General features: G+C 34.9%; 5 protein-coding genes across 5 annotated transcripts; 3 read left to right on the top strand and 2 right to left on the bottom strand.

Annotated features, from left to right (window-relative positions):
- The first annotated feature begins 1,237 nt into the window (after positions 1 to 1,237).
- LOC108856703 (cytokinin riboside 5'-monophosphate phosphoribohydrolase LOG4) lies at positions 1,238 to 4,174 on the top strand. Its single transcript, XM_018630567.2, has 7 exons — positions 1,238 to 1,586; positions 1,986 to 2,083; positions 2,180 to 2,210; positions 2,517 to 2,616; positions 3,541 to 3,611; positions 3,695 to 3,838; positions 3,923 to 4,174. The coding sequence occupies exons 1-7, from the start codon at positions 1,461 to 1,463 to the stop codon at positions 4,001 to 4,003; spliced, it is 651 nt and encodes a 216-aa protein (XP_018486069.1). The 5' UTR covers positions 1,238 to 1,460; the 3' UTR covers positions 4,004 to 4,174.
- A 106-nt stretch (positions 4,175 to 4,280) lies between these two features.
- On the bottom strand, positions 4,281 to 6,283 carry LOC108856701 (uncharacterized). The gene has a single exon (XM_018630566.2). The coding sequence runs from the start codon at positions 5,987 to 5,989 to the stop codon at positions 4,454 to 4,456; it is 1,536 nt and encodes a 511-aa protein (XP_018486068.1). The 5' UTR covers positions 5,990 to 6,283; the 3' UTR covers positions 4,281 to 4,453.
- Positions 6,284 to 7,146: 863 nt separating this feature from the next.
- Positions 7,147 to 7,837, top strand: LOC108857011 (60S ribosomal protein L12-2). The gene has a single exon (XM_018630927.2). It carries the CDS (start codon positions 7,222 to 7,224, stop codon positions 7,720 to 7,722), a length of 501 nt encoding a protein of 166 aa, XP_018486429.1. The 5' UTR covers positions 7,147 to 7,221; the 3' UTR covers positions 7,723 to 7,837.
- A 7,150-nt stretch (positions 7,838 to 14,987) lies between these two features.
- On the top strand, positions 14,988 to 16,807 carry LOC108863558 (aquaporin PIP2-1). The gene is made up of 4 exons (XM_018638021.2): positions 14,988 to 15,384; positions 15,810 to 16,105; positions 16,215 to 16,355; positions 16,463 to 16,807. The coding sequence occupies exons 1-4, from the start codon at positions 15,078 to 15,080 to the stop codon at positions 16,580 to 16,582; spliced, it is 864 nt and encodes a 287-aa protein (XP_018493523.1). The 5' UTR covers positions 14,988 to 15,077; the 3' UTR covers positions 16,583 to 16,807.
- Positions 16,808 to 18,020: 1,213 nt separating this feature from the next.
- Positions 18,021 to 22,048, bottom strand: LOC108856329 (uncharacterized). Its single transcript, XM_018630106.2, has 11 exons — positions 21,721 to 22,048; positions 21,027 to 21,347; positions 20,830 to 20,938; positions 20,642 to 20,735; positions 20,043 to 20,130; positions 19,864 to 19,947; positions 19,577 to 19,673; positions 19,401 to 19,488; positions 19,203 to 19,308; positions 19,028 to 19,120; positions 18,021 to 18,942 (listed from the first exon to the last, which is right to left on the bottom strand). The coding sequence occupies exons 1-11, from the start codon at positions 21,901 to 21,903 to the stop codon at positions 18,523 to 18,525; spliced, it is 1,683 nt and encodes a 560-aa protein (XP_018485608.1). The 5' UTR covers positions 21,904 to 22,048; the 3' UTR covers positions 18,021 to 18,522.
- Between the last annotated feature and the right edge of the window lie 1,346 nt (positions 22,049 to 23,394).

Below are 23,394 nucleotides of genomic sequence, written 5' to 3'. Positions count from 1 at the left end.
TAGATGTTTATGTGTTATGTTTGCTCTTGTCTTATGGTGTTGTATATCATTGTTCTGCTTTGCTATGATTGCAGCAGATGTTTTCGCCAGTTTGGCCTTGTTATTGCTGGACGTAAACAATCTCTCCAGCTATGGAGACTAATGATTTATAAAACTGTTGTTTGATCAAAAAGAGATATGGGTAAAGCTAAATAGAGCTTGTAACATACTCTACAAAACATTACAAGAAGTAAGAAAAGGTAGGGAAACGTGTAAATAAATAAATAGTGTATGTTTGTTATACTTAGAACAGAATAGAATAAGGAGGCATGACTACATAGGGAGGGTGAACGAGAAACCATGACTCGATCACTTCGTGTTTTCTTATTTCAATCATCAATGGCACATTGCTCAATAGACCATAGCCCAGACATCATCATCTCCACTTACACAAATTATATATGTGCATGGATACGGATAGGTTACATTACCTGTCCGTGAATCGATCTCTTGCTTTACTCATCACTGATTTGATCACACTTCGTCACTTCCATTTAAATCAGTTTTTAAAGTAAATAACATTTATCTTACATGTCTAGATATATGTTGACATTGAGTTATATTTTCTAAAATGAAATTTTGTCCTGTTTCTTGTAATGGAAATCGAAAAGTTAAGTAGCTTTTATATCTAAATCAGTTTCTTTAATCAACAAATGTTTTCTCTGTCACTTCCCATTAACTTCTCGCACGAAAGATTGAAATATCCTAATGAAAGATTATATAATAATGAAGGGAATGTTTCCTTTTCAAGTATGTGATTTTTTTCTGAAATATTTATAATTCTTTTATATGTATATATCGGCCATGATTGGTAACTAATTGGAAAAAATGAGTTTTTGTAGATTTTTATGAAATCAACACTTTCATATTGGGGGAAATTTTTATGAAATCAACAATTTTAATTATACACTTTCATATTATTTAGTTATATGATTGACATTTTAACTTTTAAATAAATAGAAATTTCAAAAATAAATAGCTATTTATAAATAAAATAATACTATAATTTGTTTTATAATATTATAAAATATCAATCTTTTATTAAAAACAAGTTAAATGTTTATAATAAGAAGTAAAGTATTTTATTAAGTTTTACTTATTTTAAATTTTTTTTATTAGTTAGTTTAATTATTGTTTACCAATCGGATCAGAGCCTGGTTTACAAATACATTGATGATGAAATGGTTTAACTCTTAATAACCTGGATAACCGGGTGGTTGCAACGCGCGTGCTTATTTCTCTCACGTGTGGAAAAATTTCGCAAGGTTACGTCAAAATAAATAAACCTATTAACAAGGCATGACGAGAAAACGCACTCTTTCTATATAATAACAATCTTCTTTGACACTTGTACGGTGTGTACCTCTCTCTCTCGTTTATGTTCTTTAGGAAGCTTGAACTCTCACCTCTCATCGTAATCAATGGAGTGTAACACAGAAACAATAATAAAAAAGTCGAAGTTTGGGAGAATATGTGTGTTCTGTGGAAGCAGCCAAGGCAACAAGAGTAGTTACCAAGATGCTGCTATTGATCTTGGCAACGAACTGGTATTACATACGTTTCTCGATGTTCTGTTTGGTTATCACAACTGAGTTTTAACTGTTTATATTCGCTAAGTGTTTGTGAATATGTTTTGTTTCGTCCTTTTTTTTTAAATGCAGAACATTTTCGTTATAAAACCTTATAAAGTATTCTTTATATGTGAAACTTGTGCATCTTTGATAACTAAAAAGATTAGACATTTCTTGTTTTTCTTTCCTTTTATTAGATTCATCTTTTATGATAGGGAACCCACGCATATCGCGTGGTGAATGTTTGTTTCCTTAAATGATAGTAACAAACAGAGTATCTTCGGTTTTAATTCCCTCCCCTAAGCTCATTTATCAATCTATCTCTGTGATAAGAAAAAAATGGTTGATTTTTCTCTGTTCTGTTTGCTTTTGCAGGTTTCAAGGAACATTGATCTGGTCTACGGAGGTGGAAGCATAGGTTTGATGGGTTTTGTTTCACAAGCTGTTCATGATGGTGGTCGGCATGTTATTGGGTAGTTCTTTATCTAATCAATTTATCAGAGGAATAGAGTTAATACATACTAACAAGTCTCTCTTTTTTAATATCTTTGTTGTTATTTTCTCCACAGAGTTATTCCCAAGACACTTATGCCTAGAGAGGTATGCTTGCTATAAGTCCTGAGAAAAAAATATTTGAGTGTTTTTTAGTTTGCTTATTGATTCCTCTTTGTTAACTGTTGTTTACAAATCCCTAAACCAAACCCTTTCATATTAAACACTAATTTTAAATGGTGGAGAGCTTAATAACTAAGTCTTGCAAGGAAATTTAAAATAAGCCAATTTGCTTACATTTTGCCATCATTGCTTCTGGTCATAGAACATCCTAAAGCTGCTTTTTTCTTTCTTTCTTTTAATTTTATTTAAATTTTGAAGATTATTGGTTAAATAAAATTCTCTTTTTGGCAGTTAACCGGTGAAACAATAGGAGAAGTAAGAGCAGTTGCAGATATGCATCAAAGGAAAGCAGAGATGGCTAGACACTCTGATGCTTTTATTGCCTTACCAGGTTAGTAGTACTTGTTCAAAGTCCCATCAGTTTAAATCTTTGTTTTCTCATTAGAAGTCTTCTGTTAAAAGCTTAGTTCTCCAAACAAGTAATGATTATGTAAGATTAAACTTGTCAAAGTCTAGTGACAGCCTTGTTTAAGAATCTAATAAGCATCTTTCTAGGCTTATGTAATTTCTTAATTTTTCTTAAAACCAACCAACTAAAAAAGAAGAAAAATACTGATTAAAAAAACACCTAAAAGGGTTTAACTCTTTTGACCAAAAAAAAATAAAGGGTTTAACTCTTTGACTAGTTTTGCCAAAGAGGTGGGAAGAAACATTGGGTTAAACATATTGTCTTGGTCTCCAGCCGTAGTGTAAAAGCTATTCCTTTATGTTTAATATTTTTTTTTTTATGTTTAATATATACTGGCTTATTTTGTTATGATATTGTTTTTTTTAATATGGTCAATTTTTAAAAACATAAAGACGCATTGACCCATCCAGACATCCACATCTCCCACTGAAAATTAGACCAAACTCTTCTCTTTGCTCTGTTAAATTGTTATTTTCCTTTACTTGGGAGGTACCTTAACTCTATATAGCTTGTGATTAGTGTTACTGGGACCAAAGTCTTAATTTTTATTACCTGTTTCATATAGAAAGACAAAACCTGAAACAGTCGTAGAGATAAAGCATGTTTTTCCCATATAGAAAGGTCTCGTTCTTCAATAAGATGCTTTCGTGATCATGTCTATATCTGAAGAGAGTCAGAAGACAGTGTCTGCAGATGCAGCATATTTTATTTGAATTGACCATATCATAATACCAAGAATAGTAATAATAATAGCAGTTACAGAAAAAGAATAATAAAAATAAGTGTATATAAACTATATCTTAAAAAAAAAAAGACTATAATATCTTTCTGCTTTTGAAAATGAAGGAGGATATGGAACACTTGAAGAACTGTTGGAGGTCATAACATGGGCTCAACTTGGGATACATGACAAACCGGTAAAAAAGACATATCACTAAGATCCTCCTAAAGATACAAACATAAAGTCATCAAGAGCTAATTGTCATTGTTTTTGATGCAGGTGGGTTTGCTTAATGTTGATGGATACTACGACTCTTTGCTCTCCTTCATTGATAAAGCTGTTGAAGAAGGATTCATCAGTCCAAACGCACGCCAGATTATAATCTCTGCACCTACCGCTAAGGAGCTTGTAAAGAAACTTGAGGTAACTTCTCAACTGGCATTTTTGGATGCATCCAAAAGGAAGAAACATATAAACTGTATTGTTGCTATTGTTGTCTGTTTGCAGGAATATTCGCCTTGCCATGAGAGTGTTGCGTCAAAGATTTGCTGGGAGATCGAGCGGATTGGCTACTCTTCTGAAGACTGATGATACTAATCAAGATCTAGATAATATTTATAAACTATAACTATTGTATGTCAGGAGATTTCAAGATAGATCTTACTTTAAGTAAGGAAACAGATTTTTAAGATCTTAGATGCTTTTGATCAGGAGGGTAAACTACTATTTCCATTCAAGGAGGAAAGTCTTTTGTGTAAAGTACCACTTTTAACTCTCAAATGTTTATGTTAACTTGGCCAATAACATTTGGCATTTTTTTTAATCTCCTATAATTGATGTAGAACTTTATATGCAAACAAAAAAGAATCAGAATCTGAACTTCATATTAAAAGAAAATCAACTTTCGTTGTCTGTACAACATCTGACTCAACTAAACTCACACAAGCAGTTACACACATGGTTACAAGACTAAGATTCACAGTAATGACTTACTCTTAATCTCTATGCTCTTATACAATTAAGCTACCTGATTAGAGATTAGATTGATTCATCTTCTTCGTCAGTTTCACCAAGACCATAGCAGAACTCTGAAGAACTAGATGAGTTCTCAGTCTCTAAACCCTTAAGCTTCTGAACTGCATCTTGTACATCAAAGTAAAGAGCATCTTTAGCTGCTCTCACGTTCGTCTGATTATCCACAGGTCTAACGTTCTCTTTCCCAACCAGTCGATTATACTCTGCTTTTCTTTTAGCTTCCCTCACATGCAGATGATCAATATACTTCTCATGCAACGCCTTGTTCTTCACCTGTTTCAGCACCGGAGGGCTAACGAGATTTGCTTGATCTTTACTTGAGCCAGGCATTACTGGACTTTCAATGATCCTCGGAAGACTTTTCCCTTTCTCCGTTGGAGTCGAGAGGAAGCTGCTTGCGGCGCCAGGCTCGAGAACTGAGAAGAGATCAAAACCAAGACCTTGATCCATATGATTCTGCTTCTCCACTAGATGCCTGATCGCTTTCTTAGAGAGATTGCCTTTTCTCTGACGTATCTTAGCCTTTGTCGGCGAAATGGGTTTCAGTAGTTTGCTTGCAGATAGCGAGAAACGAGGGATTGGTGATAGGTCAGACTTCTTGGCTCTTGACCGGGGCTGAGTTTGCCGAGGAGTGATGAGATCTGCGTTCACTCTGTCGAAACACTCCTGAGCAGATTTTCCGGGGACCAACTTGGAAACGTTTTTCCAGAAGTGAGGACTTGGCTTCGCAGTGAGATAAGCTCCCTGTAAAGCTAACTCGAGCTCCTCCGTCCATCCTCCTCTCTCGTTCTTTGTCTTCTTCAATCCTTCTTCCTTGTCAATTATTCTCATCCCTTCATTATCGTTTTCGTTTGAAAGTTTCATCCTTTTCACCTCACCAAGGCAGAGACTAACTCCTTCTTCATCATCATGATCATAACAATCACAATCAATACATATCTGCTTAGTATTTGGACAAGGACGAGTTCTACTAGATCTCACACCGTTTCCTTTCTCCTCACTAAGACGAACACTAACACCTTCTTCTCCATCATTACTAGACATCTGCTTAGTCTTTGAACGTGGACGACTTCTACTAGATCTGACACCATCTTTCTTCAATGAAACTTGTTTGGTACTAGTCTTACTACAACTACTCAAAACAACACTGTTACCTGATGGAAGATTAAACAGAGATCCTCCACCAACACCACCACTGGAGAACCTAGGAGAGCGTCTCAGAGTGAGAGAGCAAGAGGATGGGGTAGATGCAGGAGGCTTCGCGGAGCTAAAAGGTGGAGACTTTTCTTTGCCGGCGGCGTCGGAAACCCCTCTTTTCGAAACCCTAAGAGATCGCCTCAGCGATCCTCCTGGTGATTTCTCGGCTTCTGGTCTGAGTTCGCGGCGGGTTTTCCTCTTCGGCGGTGGTGGTTCCGAGACAAAGCCCGGATCTTTCGCGGGTTTCCCTTGGCTACGCTGAGAGACGAGCCTCGCCGATCGGCGAAGAACCGATGTAGAAGCGGGTTGCGGCGAGACGACGGGAGATTTTTTCCTCGACATTTTTTGACGGAGCTGACGGATCCAAGAGTCGCGAATTAGCAGAGGAGAGATGATCGGAGATTCGTCAAACCCTAGAGAACGCCCTGGTCTACGGATGTGTGTGTCTCTCTCTCCTAGTCGTCGAGAACAAAGAGAAAAACAAAACTTGGTTTGCTTCAACTCGCCAACGGAAGTTGATTTTACTCCCAATTGGTTTCTTTCTTCGAGAATCAGTGATTCATCTGTTTGATGATGTGTGTTTCAAATTTCATTTTCGAGTAGCGGCGAATGACTGGAGTGTGACACTGTTTTCGGCTAAGCTATTTTTTCTTCTATCCAAAGCCTCTGATGGAATCCATGGTTTTCAGTGTAGCTACAAAGCCCATATGTAATTGGATTGGACCTTAACTGTTTATAGAGGATGATGATGACAAAGTTATAAACCATAACCTATTACACTGTCCGACGAAAAAGGGGTTCAGTTTTCAACAATTAAGAGCATTTCCAATCTATTTCTTCCAAAATTGAGTAAATTCAATATAAAATTAATTTTCATTATATTTCCACTCCAATTTAGAGTAAGAAAAACAGAATTGTAACTAAAAGATAAAATGATAAAATATAATTAATTTATTTTTGAAATAAATTTATCTTTGTTTTACTTTGAAGGAATGAAAAATGGAACTAAGCTAAATAATTTTTATCCAATACAGAATTTGATGTAAAAAAAGAATGAGCTTAAAGTTCCCTACAAACACAATGAATTGAACTTGTAGGCTACAATTAAGATACTAATCATTTTATTTTTCAAACTTACCATCATAAAAAGTATTTTCTAGCAAATTTTGAAACAGCTTTTTATGTGATCATGCTATTATCCCGCTTACCAAGTTCTTATAAACAGAAACGAAACTGTTTTTTTTTTTGTTCAACTACCCTTCCTAAAGAAGTCTAAATCCTCCCAAGTACCATTTGTCAACCTTAAATCCCACAAAAAAAAAACATAAAAACAATAATCAAATTAGGCCCAAACACAACTAAGTTCCACAACTGCTTAATTAAATAAATTCTTTAAAACCCATATATACTTGGGCTTGGCCGTTATAACAAGAAGGATAAACTCGTAATTCCACAAATAAAACCCCTAGGTTTCACTCACTTTTATTCCTTCAAAAAACCCTAAAACTGTTTCATTTCCCTGCGCCTCCTCCCACACTCATTCCACACACACGAATCACCAAACCCTAACAACAATGCCGCCCAAGTTGGACCCGACCGCGATCGTCGACGTCTACGTCCGCGTAACCGGAGGAGAAGTCGGAGCCGCCAGCTCCCTCGCCCCCAAGATCGGTCCCCTCGGTCTCGCCCCCAAGAAGATCGGAGAAGACATCGCCAAGGAGACGGCCAAAGAGTGGAAAGGCCTCCGCGTCACCGTCAAGCTAACGGTACAGAACCGTCAGGCCAAGGTCACGGTGGTCCCTTCCGCCGCGGCGCTCGTCATCAAGGCCCTGAAGGAGCCAGAGAGGGACCGCAAGAAGGTGAAGAACATCAAGCACAACGGGAACATTTCGTTTGACGATGTGATCGAGATCGCGAGGATCATGAGGCCGAGGTCTATCGCCAAGGAGCTGAGCGGGACCGTGAGGGAGATTCTCGGGACGTGTGTGTCTGTTGGGTGCACTGTTGATGGGAAGGATCCTAAGGATCTTCAGCAGGAGATTCAGGAGGGTGAGATTGAGATCCCTGAGAACTGAGCATCTCTCTTGTCTTTTTCTTTTGTTTCGTCTTATCGTTAGATGATGCTGTCTTGTTTTAATTACAATGACTCGAGTTTTGGATTATTATTATTATCTCCGTTGAAATGGTTTATCAGTTCGCTACTTAATTCTAAGTTTTTTTTTTTAATTTCTAGAATGATCGTTGTTTGCTAGCTAAGTTAATACACTGTTAGGGTTTACTGAATCATCTGTCTCTCTAGAATGGTTGTTGTTTACTTCCTAAGTTATATACACTGTTGGTGTTTTTTTCTTCAGCAGTTAGTCTCATCCTCTTTAGTCTCAGTCGGATACTCTGCACGTGTCTCTGCATACTGATTATTTTATCTTTTCCCTCTTTGTTCATAGTCTTGAGTATCATTAGAGTTGATGTAACCTTGCTTTTAATTATACGGTCACTAAGTGAAGGCTTCATTCAGAGTCTTGAGTATCATTCATAGTTTTTTTTTCTCTGTCTATTCATTATAGCTTTTTAGGGATTGGCTTTACTTTCTTGTTTTGTGATTGTGGAGAGAACATGAAACATGGGATGATATATTAATATATAATCTTGCTATCACAAAATCATTAGGGGTGGGCAAAAGAACCGATCGAACCGAACCAACCGAACCAAAACCGGTTCAAATCGAACCAAAGTCTATTATCAAACAGTTAGGTTTAAAGATTTTTCCAACCCGAACCAACCGAACCCGATCCGAACCGAACTACGTTGAACCGAACCAAACTAAACCGAACCCATAACCAATGTGCATATTAGCAATATACAATATACTAAAATCCTAAGACTAAAGTCATTGTTAACTTTATTAAGGATTTTTTCTTTTAGTTTTCTATGTAGTTTAGTTAATTTTTGTTTGATTGTATTCTTATAAACATTTTGTAGTTTGTTAAGGTTTTTGTTTCAGCTTTACATTATATTTAGTTTACATAGTTTATTTTGTAGAAATATTATTAGCGATGTTTTTTTAATTTTCTATTTATTATAGTTAATTTTGATTTGATTGTGCTTTTATAAATGTTTTGTGTTTTAAAAGTTTTTTCGGTTTTATATTAGATTTAGTCAACATAATTTAGTTTTTTACAGTCGTCAACACGATGATTTTATGACCATGCATTTGTGTTTTAAAACCAAACCGAATTCAAACCGAAATAAGTTCAAACGAACCGAAACCGATCCAAACCGAACTAACTATGGTTTACTTTGGTTGGATAAATCATTGAACCGAATTAACCGAACCGAACACGAACTGAACCGATAAAATAACTGAAGTGCCCACCCCTAAAAATCATATACAATTGTATGAAACAGTACATCATCCAAATTCAGATTAGGGAGCAGTCCTCAAGAATTCTGAAACGAAACATTGAACTTGAAATCCATCATATTAATCCAAAGCTATAATAGTAGAACAACGGATCCCCTTGAAGATTACCAAAAGGCTTATCTGGCAAAATGATATAATTTGGGCTTTTTTCTCATTTGTTCAATCATACGAGAAATCTTCGAGCTCTGGAAGTGATTTGTTGCTCGAAGCTGTGTCTTGCAACTACGCTTTTGCTCATTCTCATACTGATACTGTTGAGAACTTTTCTAAGCTTATAAAAGATAAATCATCTTTGATTAGCTAGTGTTTTCTCTTTGGCTAGAGAAGTTTTTTATTCACTTTTTTTTGTTTGTACTAATTGCTAAATTCTACGTCGTAATAATAGTAATATACGTGAGTCAGTTGTTTTGTCAAAGGAACACACGACTACAAAGTTATTTATTTTCCATGTAAACAACTCGGTACTAGAGAGGTCTTTAAGTGGGCTTTCCACAAATCTTTTGTATTTGAATTATAATTAAATGAAACTCCTTGCTATGCTTTTATGTCTTGTTATGATTTTTTTTACCGTCAAAAATATATTAAAAGTCCAAAGACCCGAAAAACAGGGTATACACCCATTACAACTAAAGTCCGAAAACCCATTAAATAGATGCAGCTAAAAACAAACAACACACACCAAATAGACCTAACTAGATGGTTGGCCCGCTCATGCGGGCTTAATAATCTTATAAACATTTATTGATACATATATTATTATTTCAATAATTAGCATGATAAGTTATGTTTATACTCTTAAACTTTTAAATTGCCGATATATGTATCTATAATTAAGTTTCTCATTACAATATATATATATATATATATATATATATATATATATATATGTGTGACTATTATTAAAATTAACTTTTAATATTTATGATTAAAAATATTATTTTCAGATAACAATATAATATATATTAGAACTGTTTTATTTATTTTTTGCAAAAATTATATTATATTAATTTACGTTCAAATATCTAATCTAATAGTTAAACATAAAATTATTAAAATAAATTTTTAATTATAGTACATATTATATATAACTATTTATTATATACATGATCATATTATCTCTATTCATGTTAATTAATACACATGCATTTGTCACTAAAATTAACTTTTTATAAAACCAAACATATAAATGAGGTTAGACCATTATCTGATGTCGGCTCCTAATTGCTCTATCTGACGGGTTTTTAGGTGTTTCGTTTGTCCATGGGGACAAAAACATTTTATAATTATTTATTAATATATGCATTACTAATGAAAATATTATAGTTATAGTTATAAATCATAATTTATTTTTTACATTTGTAAATTCTTATGTATTATAATTTTTAAAAATGTTTCATTCATTATATTCATTGTTAATAAATAAATCTTAAACATCACTTAATATTTTTTTTGATTATATGTGTCTTTTTTTTGAACTTTTTATTAGAAGTTTTTTCGGATTACAGCACAATATATATAAATTATCTTTTTATTTAACATCTATATTTTAAGATTTTGGATAATTCTTACTATTATTAGTTTTAAATTATTTTTATTTTTTAGATAATATAATTGTTTTTATTCATTAAAGAAAGTACAATCGATATTAACCACTCCAACTTTTAATATGATAATTGGGGTTTAGGATTTAAAGTTTGGGTTAGAATTTTGAAAAGCATATAAAAACAATTATGTCTTTTACCTTTTAATAAATAAGGTATTTTGAAAATGTGTATTTAGTGGTGGTAAAAATGAATAATGGTACCTTCAAAGTGGTATTTTTGAAAATTTCCTTTTTATTATTGTGTTGGAATTTTAAAAACACTCACATATTTGAAATATTTTAGAAAATAAACTTATACAAATGTTTTTGATTGAATAATATCTAATTTTTAATTGTTTTATATTTTAATTTTAACTTTTATAATTCAAAAAATATTATTTTCAGATAACAACACAATATATATAAGAATTATCATTTTGACAATATTAATTTATAATCTAATATAACACATAAATATAATATTATTAATTTAAAATTTAAAATTTAAAAAAATATTATTTTTAGATAACAACTTAATATATGTAAGAATTAACTTTTATTTTTGAAAATATTAATTTATAATCTAATATAACATATAAATCTATACTATTAACTTAAAATTAATTTTTAACTTTCATTTTTTAAAAAAATATTACTTTCAGATAACAATACAATATATATAAGAATTATATTTATAATTTTGAAATTATTAATTTATAATCTAATATAACATATAAATATATTATTATTAACTTCAAATTAACTTAAAAATTCGTTTTTTTAATATTACTTTCAGATAACAACACAATATATATAAGAATTATCTTTATAATTTTGACAATATTAATTTATAATCCAATATAACATATAAATATAATATTATTGACATAAATTTCGTTTTTAATTATATAATAAATTATATATAAAATCATTAAAGGTAGCATCATATTTAGCTAGTGTAATTTTTAACGTGGGAGCTCCGTTGCAAAAAATCGCTTCGCAAATAATAGTATAGATAGATGTCCAACCGTTTTTCAAACCCAAACACCACAACTGACAGTCGAGAAGTTGCTTCCACGTGTTTCAATCCTCTGCTTCGAGGAGACACGCTTAAGCCCACATCATTCCGACCGACACCGCTACGCTTTACCGTCAACAGACACGGCGGAAACCTCCGTTTTTTTGGCGCAAGTCTGATCTTCATTCCGGTAAACACCGGAGGCTGTAGCTACAGACTATCTGCTTCACCTGACTTTTCCACGGGGATCTTCATCGAAACTCAGTCGAGATCTCATCTCATCCACAGCCATCGAAGTCACTAACTTCAGCACAAACCCTTCCTTCATCAGAGAGCTTCAACACAAACCCTTCCTTATGATTAAAATGTCATTTTTGAAAATAATGAAAATTCAAATACGAAATAAAGACAAAACAGGACAAGACGTGACTTTTGTCCACCTTATAGTACGTATCTCAACTAAAAAAGCTGTAGGTGAGAAGGCACGTTTTTGAACTTGACAGGCCGCAAACTATGACCTTCGAGAACCAATCAACCAATCAAACGCTTGGGAATTATACTCGTTGATGAAAAGAGTAATTGTAGTACATAAATCGTATATACCTTATCTTTAGATCATGCAGTAAAGATCGTACGTATATCTATTATGTTAATACGAACAGTCAAAACACATTAGGATCAACCATATTTCAAATCTTAAATTTAGTGTATATATGAATAAAGGATGTAAAGCTGTGGATCAAAACTAATCTATCTCCAGTTTTAATACTAATGATTTGGTGGTTTTATCAATGATCAGTGATGACTTTTTAGAGGAATTTTTACCGATATCTAGTAAACAGTTAAACACTCGCCGGACACTACAATATAAATATGAACTATATCATGTAACTCGAAAAGGGCTATTATTTGTATGCATAGTAGATTATTAATTTTGAGACAGATAAATCGAGATATGATTTGTATCTTGTTATATAGATAGCGTTTGTATCTTGTTATATAGATAGCCAGCCCGGTCTAAGATTTTAGAGGCTGTAAACGATTTAGCAAAAAAATAATCAATTTTTAAAATTTAGGATTTTATGTTTGTGTAATTTTTTTGGAAAAAAAATTGAGAAATTTTGAGGTTAATGTTTCATTCGTTTTGCCTAGGATCGGCTCTGTGTGCTTATATTCTGGCATAACATCATTTGAGTGAGTAAAGGACAAAAATTCAAACATTTTATACACGTCGAGTTATTTATAGAACATTTAGTAATGTGTATGCTGGTTTTCTTTTCTGTTAATAGAAAGTGTAAATATATAAGTCGATAAAAAAAAGAATGTGTAAGCATAGTAATACATTTACTTGTCCAAGATGCTTTAACAATATAATAAGACATATCTTTCTTTTGAGCCACTCATTTTTTTTTCTTGAGTTCAGTCTCTTACTATTCATATCATAAATTTATATCCACATGACAGAACCAAATTATAGACTTTCCCGTTTTCATGATTCTAATTAAGCAAAAACGAAAAGAATACGACTAACGTGGAATACTAGTCTAATAATAGCCGTCCAACGCAACTATAACGATAAGACATCGAAACGTGTCAAAATAATAACCATGAAACTACATATTCCGTCTTTGTATTTTCTGCACTTTTATTTATGTTCATTCAGTTTTCGTCTTCAGTCTGTTTTCAGCAATTCTCAATTTCGCAAAGAGGTTGGAATTATTGATGAAGAGAATGATTGGTGGGTTATCTCACAACGTGGCAATATGTAAGTGGTTGAGCAGACAGACGGCTATGCTGAGTTGGATTTCATCCGAATGGACGGTGATGATAAGTTTGTCGGAGCTAGCGACGAGTCGGTTTCCGGCGTGCCGCCCCTTCACGTGTCACCTTTTAACAAATCACATGGTTTTGACATCAGTGGAATCTGGACCCCTCTCGTTTCTTTACACCCTGGTTTTAGTGTAACACACTAATAAGTTATTTATGTAATGGATTCGTTGAAGCTCTTGTATGTGTGGCTTAGTGGCTAGTTTATTCTCCATGACACCTTGATAATTGGTATTATATTTGTATGATTGTATCATATAGTTCAAGGTTTTACCTAATATACTTGTTTCATTAGGTCTAATTAGTAATAATCCGTTGCTGATATACTTTCAATTATTCATTATTCATAATCGTAAACAAATTCAAGTTGTGATTGTGATGTTGCTGAGCCTAAATCTTACCTGACTTTAACATGCATCATAGACATTAAAAACTTAGTCATGATTCGTTGCAGTTAAACCAAAGAAAGTTCTAGAATTCTATATATGTGTTTTACTTTGACAAGAATGAAATGCTAGATCAATAAAATGTCGATGCAGATTCTATAGTTTTTAAATGCATTGGCATAAAAAGTTGCAGCTTTTAAAAATGTGAGGAGACGACAGCTTATGGTATTGAAAGACAAAAAGAAGAGAGCATATCATATACAAAAAAGAGCACCATGTAGTATACTATTGGAGTCGGTCGAAATGAAAACGACATTTGGGTGATGGGGCGGCGAGGCTAAGTTAAAGTAAACATAAACCTCCATTATCTACCAGAAAATATAGAAAAGTTCAAATTTAAATGAATCAAAATTACTAAAATATTTCTAAAGTTGTGGTTCTAATAGCACTCCACCATCACCACTGATTGGCACTATTATAGTATACTACTATGATAGATAGAACTCTACCTTAAACAAGTATTTACGAGTGGATATAAAGTTCTTGTCTTATGAGATCATATATAAACCAACTAATTGCATACTATAGTTTATTAGTATATATATATATGCATGTTCAGTAGATTCTTCAAATATTTGGCAAAAAAATGTTCAGTAGATTTGGATCAACATTTTCTTGTCTCGGACTTGGTACGAAGTATTGTAATTTTCTATAACGTAAAACGTGACTATTTCCGGTTCTTGAGTTCGTTGGCTAGTTTAGATAATTGATGATTGGAAAACTGGAGCTAGGGTTCTTTAGTTTACGTATTAGTTATTACTATTAGCAAGAAATTATTAATCATAATTTTTATTTCATGACAACTAGCTTATAATTGTTTAGTGAAAGTTAGTAAGCTCATAATTTCATAATCACTCGTACATTTCCTCTATATTCATTTGTTTATTTAGAGAACATAAAACTTTATAATAAGAAAAAAACATAAAACTTTATTCCATTACAAGACCATAAGACATACAATAACGTATATAATTTTTACAATTTTTTAATATTTTAAATATACATGCAAAATAACAAGAGGAGCTCTCAGTCTCTTACTATAAAACCAGAGCACATGTTCCTCTCACTAACCACACAACAGAGAAGCAAAAGAAAAACCATTTGTTGGAAAGAAGAAAAAACCAAAGAAAGTAGTTATGGCGAAGGACGTGGAAGCCGTTTCCGGAGAAGGTTTTCAGACAAGAGACTATCAAGATCCACCCCCGGCGCCTCTATTTGATCCGGAGGAGCTGACCAAGTGGTCTTTTTACAGAGCAGTCATTGCCGAGTTCGTTGCTACTCTCCTCTTCTTGTACATCACCGTTTTGACAGTCATCGGTTACAAGATTGAGACCGATAGTACTGCCGGCGGCGTTGACTGCGGTGGAGTTGGTATCCTAGGTATCGCTTGGGCTTTTGGTGGCATGATCTTCATCCTTGTTTACTGCACCGCCGGTATCTCTGGTACGATACTTCTTGAATCTTGATTTTGGCTCGGTTTATAATCATGTGGTTGAGTTTTTCTATTTGCATTAGAAGAAAAAATTGTTAAGTAAACATTAGTCTTGAGTTTCAAATTTCTTTTGAAGTTAATAAATGTGAATAATACAGCTTCTAAATTTCTTTAAAATATTAAAATTTCTAAATTGTCTATGGTCTAAAAGTTAGTAATCGATTTTGTCGGTTAACATCTCAATACATGTGGTTCAGAAAACGAGTTTGTATAAACATTTATTATAAGGGTTGTGATTAATTAAGACGGTTTAGCTTATCCCGAGTTAAATACCCTTAACCGGAGCGTACCAATCAGGATTAAAACCGGTTAGTTAATTACACGGCGTGTCTTAAACTATCAACTGATAACATTTTGAACTTTGTTTTGTCCTTAGGTGGTCACATTAACCCGGCAGTGACATTTGGGCTACTCTTGGCACGTAAAGTGTCGTTGGTTAGAGCCATATTGTACATGGTGGCTCAGTGTTTGGGTGCGATATGTGGAGTTGGGTTCGTCAAAGCCTTCCAAAGCGCTTACTACGTCCGTTACGGCGGTGGAGCCAACTCTCTAGCCGACGGCTACAGCACAGGAACAGGCCTAGCTGCAGAGATCATTGGTACTTTCGTTCTTGTCTACACCGTCTTCTCCGCCACTGACCCTAAACGCAGTGCCAGAGACTCCCACGTTCCAGTAAGTCTTTAACAACATAGTTTTGTTTATAAAAAAAAAAGCAAAGTGTTGTAAAAACTGATGTGTTATCAATCATATAATAATACCTTAATATAAATGAAATGAAAAGGTGTTGGCGCCACTTCCAATTGGATTTGCGGTGTTCATGGTGCACTTGGCTACCATTCCCATCACCGGAACTGGTATTAACCCGGCAAGGAGTTTCGGAGCAGCCGTCATCTTCAACGAGAGCAAGCCCTGGGATGACCACGTATGTGACCTCCTTTTTCACATTATATTTATTTAATTATTTTATGGTAATAGTTAGTCATTTTAACTAACTTTGATTTCATGATATGATTAAATAAAATGTAACAGTGGATATTTTGGGTGGGACCATTTATTGGAGCTGCGATAGCTGCATTCTACCATCAGTTCGTTCTGAGGGCTTCAGGTTCCAAGTCTCTCGGATCTTTCAGAAGTGCTGCAAACGTCTAAATAATCTCTCATCTCCACCGTAGCAGATTCTGAAATAATAAAGATGATAAATCTTTTTTCTCTATGTACAAAATTATCCAAATCAGTTCCAGTTTGTTATCTTCTTGTTTGTGTTTTCTACTTGCTCTTTTGTGGATTTTCGTTGAGTGTAATTGTTCTTATATTAGGCCAATGCCAAGTTTATCAAGTGACTGGAATTGAAAATCAAAAAAAGGTTATGGTTGAGTTTGGGTTTTCATGTATACTGATCAAGGATAATAGATACCAAAGAGGAAGCAAAATTTTCCCAAGTTATTAACAGAGTACTATTTATAATAAGTAATATCATTAGGCGACTTGGTACTGGTTGAAACTTGAAAATCAGAGCACTAAAACTAGTAGAAGAAACACACAACGTAGCAACTTCATTGAAAAGAACATACACAAGGTTCATAGTGGCAACTGCTTATTTTAGGTAGAAGTAGAAGTAGAAGTGTAGAACCGTAGCTTTGCTCTATTACATGAGCAAAGATTGTAGCAAACATACAAAAACATAGTTTTCAGTATCTTTGAAGTTCAATTTATGCTGAGCTCTTTAGTCTTCCCACTACTGATGAACAAAGACGCCACTGCTTCTAAGAGTTTTAATGATTCTGGTGCAGTCTATGTACCCTGTACAGTTTAGAAACAGTTCATCAACCAAGCAAATCGCTCTTGTCTTTATCAGCAAAGCTTGCTGTTTCCTTGAACCATGCTAGAAAATCAAAGCTATCATCTTCTACAAAAGGCTCTTCTTGATCTCCAAGACTAGCTTTTGTCGCTGCTAGTCCCGGGTGATAGATGAAGGTTACACCAGGGCTTTTGACATAAGAAGTCAAGACCGATGTGTTGTGATGCACAGAGTAGGTATTTAAAAGCTGTCTTATCGATTGGATAAGAAGGGAAGAACCAGTTCGATCTGGTTGTCATCAGATGATCCGCTGCTCCGATATCAATAAAAAACCGGCCTCTTCCTAGAATCTCAGGCAAGTAATGAATCCTTCTGTCAAAATCGGAACGCTTCTCCACGAGAAGAGGCTCTATTAATCCAATGTAAGGACGGCTGTTAGAGTACAGATGAGCAATCAGCTGGAAGTTTATGACTGTCTGCTATCCACCAGAGCTTAAAGGTTTCACAATTCCTATATGTCTGTCTAGCTAGGCATTTTACTTGTATCCAAAAATCAAACCGAAACCGACCCAAAAATACCTGATTTAAAGTCTGAACCAAAAATTTTAAGTATTTAGTTAGATCAAAAATTTCTATACCAAAAAAAATCGAAACTGAAAAGAACGACCTGTGGTTGCTGGTGGACTCCACTCCACCGGTACCGTTTCCTCGGACCATTGAAACAATCTCGTGCTAAGCTATGAGAAGTTTAAATTAAACCTATTAACACAAAACAAAAGAGACAACAAAGGCCACGGGACTTTTGGTTGGTATATTCACTCAAAAAAACAAAATTGCAGAATTATAACATTATTTCTGAGAAACGAGATAATTAGAAAAAAAATGATAAAGAAGGCATCGAACGTTTAGTAGTGTGTCTGCAAACTGCATGAAAATAAAAAGAGTGTCAATTCTTCTGAAGCACCATTATTGGCTCTGATAAAGAAAGTCTTCTGGACATAAAACCCTGAAAACCATAACACCTTTTCTTCTTCTTATAATTTACATCAGAAAAATTAAAAGTCTCCTCTCGTCTCACCCAATCTTCTTCTTCTTTTCTATGCCCACAACTTTGTCAGCCTCCCATATACAGTCAGGTTTTTGATCTCTCTTTTTTAAATAAAATAAAAAACAAAACCCAGCAGAATTTTTTTATTCACAGGGCTTTTCCTTTTACCACTTTTAGATGGGAGAAAACATTGACTAAAATAATAGCACCTGGTTGATCAGACAGCAAACATGATCTTCTCTATCATTGCTTCAAACTAGAACCGCCGATCTTGCTGCTCAGTGACCCTTTATTGTCTTTTGGGAAGCTTGAGCTCAAGAGAGCAATCGCAGGGTTTGCTTCTGAGCTGTTGTTGGACTGGGTTTCTGAGGCACTGGGCCTTGTCCAGATCTTTATATGGCCTTCTCGACAAGCTGTTACGACTGATTCTTGTGTGAACATCAGGCCCGAGAGAGGCTCTGTGTGAACACGGTGAGCTATGACTGGCGAGAGCTTTGGAACATCACGCTTGCAAGGAGCGGGTTGAAGAGTTCCCATCGGTATGGCGTTGTCCCAGTGCGCAGATTGGCTTCCCGTGCTGTAAGTTGGAGATCCTCCTGGTGGTCGCCTGAGTGGAACCACGATCTCGTCCATTTCAAGGTCCCAGAGAAGCAGCTGTGTGTCCTGAGGATTCAGAAAAGTTTGTGGATATATTAAAAGCATATATTTCAAGTAGTAGCTAAATGCAAAGGTGTATGAAGCATAATACCTGACCAACTGATCCAAACCGGTACATGACATGCTCCCCTGACCCATCCGTATTTGGTGACGACCAATAGGAATCAAACGCTACTCCACTTACCTGAGAGCAAACGTTCCAACATGAATCAACTGAAGAGTGTGCATTTGAAAAAAAATAAAAAAAAAAAATCAAAAAACCTTACCCACGAGTTATGTCCCTCACCCCACGCCACGACCTTACGATCTTCCATGCTCCATACTTGAACCAAGTCATCTTCTCCTCCAGTCAATATGTACTTCCCATCCATACTGTCAATATATATAATCACGTTTTGTCAATGTACAGTATCATTCTGAGCAAAAAAGAATGAAATTTTCTAAAGGAATTGTTTTACAGTCACCTCCAAGAACAGCAGAGCAGAGCACCATAATAACTTTTTCCACCGCATACTAGCTTCTGGGTTGAAAAGTCAAAAACTCGAAGATAGCCTGTAAATGGTAAGAAAGCTTTATGATTAGTTAAGGAACACCTAGAGAAAGAAGAAGAACTAAGCAGCAGAATATATGTGTCTTTTACCATCTCTTCCAACAGTGGCCAAGTGTGACCCATCGTTTGAGAATGCAATGCTGTTGATTGAACCTTGACAGATATGCCATCTCGCTACAGGATTACTCTGCATAAATAAATACTCACGGGAATCAACAACGGTACATCCGAATGTACTCAGGGATAGAAAAGAAAGTACGAATTTCTCATTTTAATAATATAACTGATGATACTATTACTATCAGAGGATAGGCATGTAACATCGCCTCCAGCACCTATATAAGGATCTAAGGAAATGGTTGCTCTAACTCAAGTACCTTGCTATATTTTGCCTTGTCAACCGAAAACTGTGTAGGATCTCTTATAGCAGGAAATGTTGAATCAGTGGCACCGTCTTTGTTCTATAAGTTTAATTAATCAGGATCAAATATTAGACAAAATCAGAAAAATTATAAGTAATATAGGTAAGAAATAGTTTTCTGAACTCTGAGCTTGCCTTCTCATACACGTACAAATTGCCATCAGCATGAGCAACGACAAATGCTCCATCACCTCCAGGCACCCAAGCAATACTTGTACAACGGCTGGTGACAAAGCAACAAAATTTATTTTAATCTTAAAGAGGAAATGACAGTGACACCAAAACAAAATTAAGTTCCAGAGTTCAAAAGCACTTTTGGCCAGTTTCATGTTTCAACTCAAACCAACTAAAACTGTTATCCACAGAGACGACTTCATGTTCTGTAGTAAACTATCTAATCTACTGTCAAGAGTTTCCTGGAGCATATACCTCCATAGCAAGTCAACAACAAAATAATGAATTATCTAAACTTCTTTCGTTTGTCGATTTATGTTTCATCTTAACCAACTAACATCATTCTCCTCTGAGACTACATCCTGTCTGTAATAATCTGACTAATCTACTGTCACTGAGAACTGCCTAGAGCATACATCGAGCAGATAAATTGCCTGAGTTTGCCTCACTGACAAAACACTAGCAGAAGTACAAACGAAAACACCCAAACAGATCCTTGTAAAAAACATGAACCAGATGAATAATAACACAATAAAGAGATAGCAGGGAAAGACTCTTGCCTGTTATTGACGGAGCCGTCCTTATTATAGTGCAGTGCTCCAACTAGCTTCTTAGAGACGTCCTGTAGTTGTTGTCTAAGCGACACGGTGTACACTACAATAACACAACACACCAACTATAAATCCACATGACAAGGCACCTAGATGAGAGGTTGAGAAAAAAAAAGCGAGCTCAAAAGTCTTCTTACCATCACCAGAGTTCAGCCCAATAAGTAAATCATGCCCATCCTTAGCATCAGGATCAAAAGCATGGCACATAGGATTCGAATTACTGAAATGGATTGACTTTACTGGATCCTACACAACCAAAAAAGAAAGTAAATTCTCCATACCAGAACACTACATCCTTGTCTTGAAAAGAAACACAAGGACCACCAGTAACTACCTTTTCCTGCGAGTTCAAGTCACAAACAAAAACAGCATCACCCACATTGAAGACCAAGTAAGTTCCTTTCCCATCAAAGTTCGTATTCGTCACCGAAGTGCTAGAGTTAGAAGCAGCTGCAAAGGAGCCACTAATCCTCGAACTAGCACTCACGTTTTTGCCTCCTCCATTACCCCCAACAAAGCTAAGCGCACGGTTTCCATTCCCAGTGCCTAGCAACCTCGCTGTAGCTGAACGGAATCCACTACTCGCACTGTAACCAGACGAAGTACCAGTTGGCGTCGAAGGAGCAGCTCTTTCCTTGAGCTGAGCTAGAGTTACCTAACAACGCAAAAAAAAAACGAAACACTTATTCAAAGCTAATAAAACCCATTGATCAAAGTTACAACCTTTAAGCTGTGCTAATGAAACCTATTTGATAAAGTTACAACCTTTAAGCAATGCTAATGAAACCCATTGATCAAAGTTACAACATTTGAGCTATGCTAATGAAACCCATTTGATAAAGTTACAACCTTTGAGCTATGCTAATGAAACCCATTTGATAAAGTCACAACCTTTAAGCATTCGCAATTCAAATTTCACTGAATCACTAGAATTTTCAGATTGGGCAAATCAGAAAATCAAAAAACCCAAATCGGATTGAGATCGGATGAAACGAATCGAAGGTAATCCCTAAAACAAATTGGTTCACCTGAGTAACGGTTTTGCCATGAGCATAGTGAAGGAGGCCTGAAGAATGAGTCTTCTCGTAGTGGAGCTTGTACTTGCCCTCGGGGGTCTTGAAATAAGTCTTAATCCCGGGAGACTGAGGATTCGCGGCAGGTGAAGACGATGAAGATGGCGCAGATATCGTTCCATTAGAAGTGTTCATCATCTTTGCTTTCCCTTCTTCTTCTTCTTCCGATCAAAAAAAATTCGACGACTCGATCCTCTTAGGGTTTCGTTCTTTTTTTTCTTTTCTCTCTTTTATCTTACAGAACAGAGCCGTGCGCTCCTTCTCACATAACAGCTTTTATGACCATCAACTTTTATTTTTTACTTTTATTCAGTTTTTTTTCTAACTATTTGGATCAATCCACTAAACTATAAGTTATATATATTTAATGCAGATCAATTTTTCAACTGTTTTTTATTATTTTTCTTTCAAGATCAAACAATTTAACGTTTATCTGCATGCAGATTACTTATTATTATTATTATTTTAAAGTTACAAAAAAAATTACTTATTATTATTTTTTTAATTCTGCATATAAAAAATAAATGACAAAAGAAATGCAATTCAATCTGCATCATAGAAAAACTGCATTTATTCTACATCTTATATTCAAAATTTAAATTGACCTATATCATATATCCTAGAGTCGTTTACGTAATGGGCTACTTTTTTGTCTTTCGTTTACGTCGCGGACCACTTTACACTTGTTACATACTTTCTCCTCTTCTGCGTCATGTGTTTTGTCTTAAAAGCTATTTTGTTAAATGAAGCTTGGTTTGATGGGGTTTGGTATATAGTGGGAAGTGAAAAGAAACCGGTACCGTCCCGGTTTAGTGTTTCATTTATTAAATGTCTTTTCTTAAATTGGTTTACTGCGGTTTGATTCTAAATTGTGGTCGGATCTGTGCATTTATTCCGTCCACAAATATTTCTTACTTCTACTATGTCCGTTAAATTGTGGTCAGACCTATGAATTTATTCCATCCAAAAATCTTTCTTAAATCTATTCTATTATATCCACAAAACTTTCTTACCGTCCACAAAACTCTTTTACGTCTATTACATCCACAAAACGTGTTTGTATCTATTCCATCCGTATACACTTTTCCAATTCTATTGCATCCACATAATACAAATTACCTAGAGTTAGGTTTAACATATTATATAGGTTGGGGTATCAATCACAAAAATACACAAAAGGCAGATTGTGAAAATGCACATAGGGGATAGAAAGTAAATATTTTGTGGAAGAGAGCTTGAGAATTATGTCAGTTTGCTAAGGAGTCCATAAATATTTCTTACTTCTATTCTGTCCACAAATTGTTGAGGCGTCCACATAACTCTATCCACACGCTATCCGTCCACATCTTTTCAGATCTGGATTTTGAAATCGAAATTTTGCAGATCTAAATTTTGAAATCCACAAAACACTAAGAAACTAACAAAATGAAACGAGAATCAATTAAAGGATCTAGAAGAATAGAGATGGCTATGCTCACTGTCGCGTAGATCATCACGAAGAGAGGGATCGTTCCTGTCGAAACTGATTTCGCCAACCCTCGACCAATTATTCTTTCAATTTTCCAATCTCTTTCTTCTTCTTTAATCTCAGTTACATAAAGCTTTGTTCTTGTCATAAGATTTTTTGGT

This window comes from Raphanus sativus, chromosome 5, assembly GCF_000801105.2.
Source record: "Raphanus sativus cultivar WK10039 chromosome 5, ASM80110v3, whole genome shotgun sequence".
In the NCBI taxonomy this organism is placed as follows: Eukaryota; Viridiplantae; Streptophyta; class Magnoliopsida; order Brassicales; family Brassicaceae; genus Raphanus; species Raphanus sativus.
The sequence above is the reverse complement of the archived record's forward strand: the minus strand, read 5'-3'. Positions and strand labels throughout refer to the sequence as shown.

Excerpts from the sequence above, each read along its gene's own strand:
- LOC108856701 (XM_018630566.2), bottom strand. The coding sequence starts at position 5,989 with ATGTCGAGGAAAAAATCTCCCGTCGTCTCGCCGCAACCCGCTTCTACA.
- LOC108863558 (XM_018638021.2), top strand. The coding sequence starts at position 15,078 with ATGGCGAAGGACGTGGAAGCCGTTTCCGGAGAAGGTTTTCAGACAAGA. Across the intron at positions 16,106-16,214 it reads CCAGAGACTCCCACGTTCCA|GTGTTGGCGCCACTTCCAAT; the intron begins GTAAGTCTTTAA and ends TGAAATGAAAAG. Across the intron at positions 16,356-16,462 it reads GCAAGCCCTGGGATGACCAC|TGGATATTTTGGGTGGGACC; the intron begins GTATGTGACCTC and ends AAAATGTAACAG.
- LOC108856703 (XM_018630567.2), top strand. The coding sequence starts at position 1,461 with ATGGAGTGTAACACAGAAACAATAATAAAAAAGTCGAAGTTTGGGAGA. Across the intron at positions 1,587-1,985 it reads TTGATCTTGGCAACGAACTG|GTTTCAAGGAACATTGATCT; the intron begins GTATTACATACG and ends TTGCTTTTGCAG. Across the intron at positions 2,617-3,540 it reads TGCTTTTATTGCCTTACCAG|GAGGATATGGAACACTTGAA; the intron begins GTTAGTAGTACT and ends TTGAAAATGAAG.
- LOC108857011 (XM_018630927.2), top strand. The coding sequence starts at position 7,222 with ATGCCGCCCAAGTTGGACCCGACCGCGATCGTCGACGTCTACGTCCGC.
- LOC108856329 (XM_018630106.2), bottom strand. The coding sequence starts at position 21,903 with ATGATGAACACTTCTAATGGAACGATATCTGCGCCATCTTCATCGTCT. Across the intron at positions 20,131-20,641 it reads GACGGCTCCGTCAATAACAG|CCGTTGTACAAGTATTGCTT; the intron begins GCAAGAGTCTTT and ends CTTTGTCACCAG. Across the intron at positions 19,948-20,042 it reads ATTTGTACGTGTATGAGAAG|AACAAAGACGGTGCCACTGA; the intron begins GCAAGCTCAGAG and ends TTAAACTTATAG.